We start from the raw sequence: 4,478 nt of genomic DNA on the forward strand, positions 1-4,478 counted from the left end.
GACAAACAGGAAGTGGCAAAAATGAAGCTGACCGCCAAGGCCCCCAGGGTTAAAGGTCATGCGCCAACCCTGCAGCCAGGAGGGCGGGGCTAAAGGGGCCAGATAGAGGGGGGGGGGGGAACGAGAGATAGAATAGGGGGGGGGAGAGGCAGCGCAGCGCCAAACGCCATCATGCATTGGACAGGCTCGCTAACGGCTGCTGGGGGGGGCGGGGTGTTGTTGGTTTTGTTTCTCGGCCGGTGACGCGGTGGGCGTGCAGCGCTCATGCCTCCCCGCCCTGGTGGCGGGGCCCAGTAGAGGGCGCTCTCTGAAAGGCACACACACACAGGAGTGGACAATGCGGGGGTGTATGTTAGAAAATAGTGGTCTCGTACTTGGTGTTGACGCCTCTCTTCGCCTCCTGACCGGGCTCCACTATCCATGGCACGTTGGCGTGACCCTTCTGATCCATCGAGGGCTGCTCCATCTGAGAGGAGAGAGAGAGAGAGAGAGAGAGAGAGAGAGAGAGAGAGAGAGAGAGAGAGAGAGAGAGAGAGAGAGAGAGAGAGAGAGAGAGAGAGAGAGAGAGAGAGAGAGAGAGAGAGAGAGAGAGAGAGAGAATAATAATAATTCAACTCTGGGTAAGAGAGAAGGGAACATAATGAACAGAACAGAGAACATAATGTACGAACACGGTCTGCTTCTCTTCATCTGTTGCTATTCTAAGTGTATTGCTATTCTGTCTCAAAAGCTGAGAAACAAACTGTAATCTTCATTGCTTTCAAAAATACACCCCAGACCTCTCCCCTCCACATTGTCCACAACAACCAATGAAAAGGCTCGGTTTTGTTGCCGAGGGCGCTTTTCCGCCCGATCCATTGGTTTATTCTGAGATTGGCTCGAAGGGTGATTGGCCCTGATGGGGGGAGGGGGGGGATTTAGACTCAACAATGCAATTGTATTTCTCTCTCTCACTCTCTCACACTCTCACACTCACACTCTCACTCTCACACACTCACACACTCACTCTTAATACAATGAGACTTTATCTCTCTCTCTCTCACACACTTCTCTGTCTCTAAACACCACTGTAGCATCAATATTAAACATCCTAATCCATCTCTACACTGGTGCGTGCACACACACACACACACACACACACACACACACACACACACACACACACACACACACACACACACACACACCATGGCTGATCTCATAAAGGGTTATGATTAGATACATAAATACACACACACACACACGTGCACACAAGCATGCGCTTCTATTCACTTTATTCATAGTATTCATGCATTTCAGTGGCGCAATGGCTATGGTTGCCATTTAATGTAATTAATCACCTGTCTAAGGTTGATGATGTAATGCAGTGCTTCTCTGTCTTTTTAGTCTGACCCCTCAAAACAGAAGGATGTCTGTTTTGTGACCCTCAAAACGGAACAATGTCTGTTTGCGACCCTCAAAACAGAAGGATGCCTGTTTGCGACCCTCAAAACAGAAGGATGCCTGTTTGCGACCCTCAAAACAGAAGGATGTCTGTTTGCGACCCTCAAAACAGAAGGATGTCTGTTTGCGACCCTCAAAACAGAACGATGCCTGTTTGCGACTCTCAAAACAGAATGATGTCTGTTTGCGACCCTCAAAACAGAAGGGTGTCTGTTTGCGACCCTCAAACAGAAGGATGTCTTGTTTGCGACCCTCAAAACAGAAGGATGTCTGTTTGCGACCCTCAAAACAGAAGGATGTCTGTTTGCGACCCTCAAAACAGAAGGGTGTCTGTTTGCGACCCTCAAAACAGAAGGATGTCTGTTTGCGACCTCAAAACAGAAGGGTGTCTGTTTGCGGACCTCAAAACAGAAGGATGTCTGTTTGCGACCCTCAAAACAGAATGATGTCTGTTTGCGACCCTCAAAACAGAAGGGTGTCTGTTTGCGACCCTCAAAACAGAAGGATGTCTGTTTGCGACCCTCAAAACAGAAGGATGTCTGTTTGCGACCCTCAAAACAGAAGGGTGTCTGTTTGCGACCCTCAAAACAGAAGGATGTCTGTTTGCGACCCTCAAAACAGAAGGGTGTATGTTTGCGACCCTCAAAACAGAAGGGTGTATGATGAACTGTATGTTTTCTTTTTTTAAGACCCACCAAAATCACCTCGCCTCCTGGGGGAGGGGTCTCGAACAGTGTTTGGTGTGTTACTAAAATAAGTGATATATTTATTGTTACGACAGAATGGAATATACCATGGAGTGCTTTCATTACACAGAGTAATCAGACAGGATGTGTTTTACAGGCTGCATACCAATTGTTGTTGTAGCCTAGAGTTGAATTATTTTCAACTTGGGGGGTTCAGGATGATCCAACAAAAAGCACAAGTGTCTGGAGAAGGAGAAACAGGAGGCGCTCAGCAGTGAAAAGCTTCACTCTTGTAATTATTATTACTGATAATAATTACAGAAAACTGGCCTAGCGCTGTTACAGTAACTGGAACTCTGACAGTGAAATGGATGTTGCAGCAGTTGATGTTATGGCTGAGACCACGAACAGCGTGAAATCGATAAGTGGCGTCACTTATCTATTTTTTTTTTCGTGTGAAAAAAATTATAATTAAATAAATTGAGTTTCTAATATAATATACGTTAAAATATATTATTTAATGTTAGATTGTGTGTGTGTGTGTGTGTGTCACATGCACTCACTGTAGTTTTTTGCGATGCTGTATTTGGCCCACACACACACACACACACACACACACACACACACACACTGAGAAAAGAAGCAGAAGAATAAAGAAGGAAAGATGTGGAGCACGAGGGACCTGTGAATGAGGGTGATGGAGGAGGAGAGGAGGAGGGGGAGGAAGAGGAGGAGGAGGAGCAGGAGGGTGAAGAGGAGGCCGCCGAGGCGTGTACATGTGGCCCAGCGACCAGCGGCTAGAAGGACACATGATGACCTGGAGGGGCAGAGGTCAGAGAGAGGTCAAAGGAGGGCCGTCCGCTTGGCAACTGACACACGGCAACCGCATGCCAACCAAACACCTACAACACCCTTTCACTGCCACACGACAGCCGGTTAACCCTTTCACTGTGACAATACAGAAGGTTAGCCCTTTACTATCCCACAACCGACGGCGATGCTCCATCATTGGCATCATTAGCTCCGCGGAGCATCGCTGTCGGTTGTGGGATAGTAAAGGGTTAACCTTCTGTCGTGTGGCAGTGAAAGGGTTAATGCTGAGACGACATGACAGCACGTGAGCTCCACGGCAACAACAATGGCGGCAAACTCTATGCCATGGCAACCAGTGTCGCAAACCAGCAACGCTGTAAACATCGAGCGATGACACACCTAGAATAACCAGAAGAGGATGGGTCCATGGCGCTACCACTGGGAGACGAGTAGGAAGTAGTAGGGCTGGTCAATTATGGAAAAAATCACGACTATTTTTTTTTATATTGTGATTGATATTGAAATCTCGATTATTAACTCATTCTGCGCCAGTCATGAGAAAAGTCGGGTTAACTCGCCCAACCGCTCAGCGCCAATCACGAGAAAATTCGGGTTTTAATCGTTATTTCTTTTATTAGCTATATCCATTCATTTTTCATCCATCCAGCCTGATGTTATCGTTTGGGAATGGGTCTGAGCTCGCAAAAGAGCAAATACCGCCGCCTTCCAGCCGGTATTGCACTCCATTAGAAATGGTGTCGTTTATTTTCTGGGCCGATCTGAGCCGTGCGGGCGGGGTTTAAATACTCCGGCAGGACTAGCGTTTACAACGACAGATGCCCCCCCCCCCCCCTTCACATGCAATGCCGGACAATGTGGGACGGACCTCCGCGATCAGTATTTGGAATGGCAATCAGATAATTGGATAATTTCTTTTGCATTACATCAGAGACAAGGTAAGAACACTATATATAAAATCTTGCGTTGATCTGATATTTATTTCTCCCACGATCAAAGCTATCTGTGTGGACCGTGTTGTGCTTTTTACCGTTGGCTGCGGTGGTGGGGGGGGGGGGGGGGGGGGTGCGAGCGCCCCGTTACGAGGGCCATGTCATGTATGCACGAGGAGACATAATAATGATAATCTAGTGTTGATTTCAGGAGGATTCGATAATCAGGCGAAAAATTACAACGTGATTAGTGCATTCCACTAAGACGCTATTATCACGTCTTTTCCGGGAATTACTCAGAATCACCAAAACTATACTCATATTCAAAACAATATAAAACGGATGTACGGATGAAAAAACAATCCGTTTTTTGCATGTTGACCAGAAGCAACTCACTGACAATTGACGGCGTTATTAGACCCATAGCTATAATATTGTAAGGGTTTCCCCGGTCCTGCGGGACCGGACGGCAACCCATCTCCCGGTTCGACTGGTCCAGGTGTCGGACCGTCTCAACTCCCCTTCCATACACCCCTTCATAATACAACATTGCCAACCGGTGGGCTGATCCAGATCTGGCAGATCT

At 47.4% G+C, this 4,478-nt stretch overlaps 1 protein-coding gene across 1 annotated transcript in view; it reads right to left on the bottom strand.

Moving 5' to 3' along the window:
• Positions 1-216: 216 nt before the first annotated feature.
• The window catches only part of anks1b (ankyrin repeat and sterile alpha motif domain containing 1B), a 541,227-nt gene continuing 536,965 nt past the window's right edge, over positions 217-4,478 (bottom strand). Inside the window, 1 exon segment of the mRNA XM_084331050.1 lies at positions 217-466. Within this exon segment, the coding sequence (XP_084187176.1) occupies positions 353-466 (114 nt within the window). The 3' untranslated portion in view covers positions 217-352.

Source organism: Notolepis coatsorum, assembly GCF_963971535.1.
Source record: "Notolepis coatsorum genome assembly, chromosome: 15".
Lineage (NCBI taxonomy): Eukaryota > Metazoa > Chordata > Actinopteri > Aulopiformes > Paralepididae > Notolepis > Notolepis coatsorum.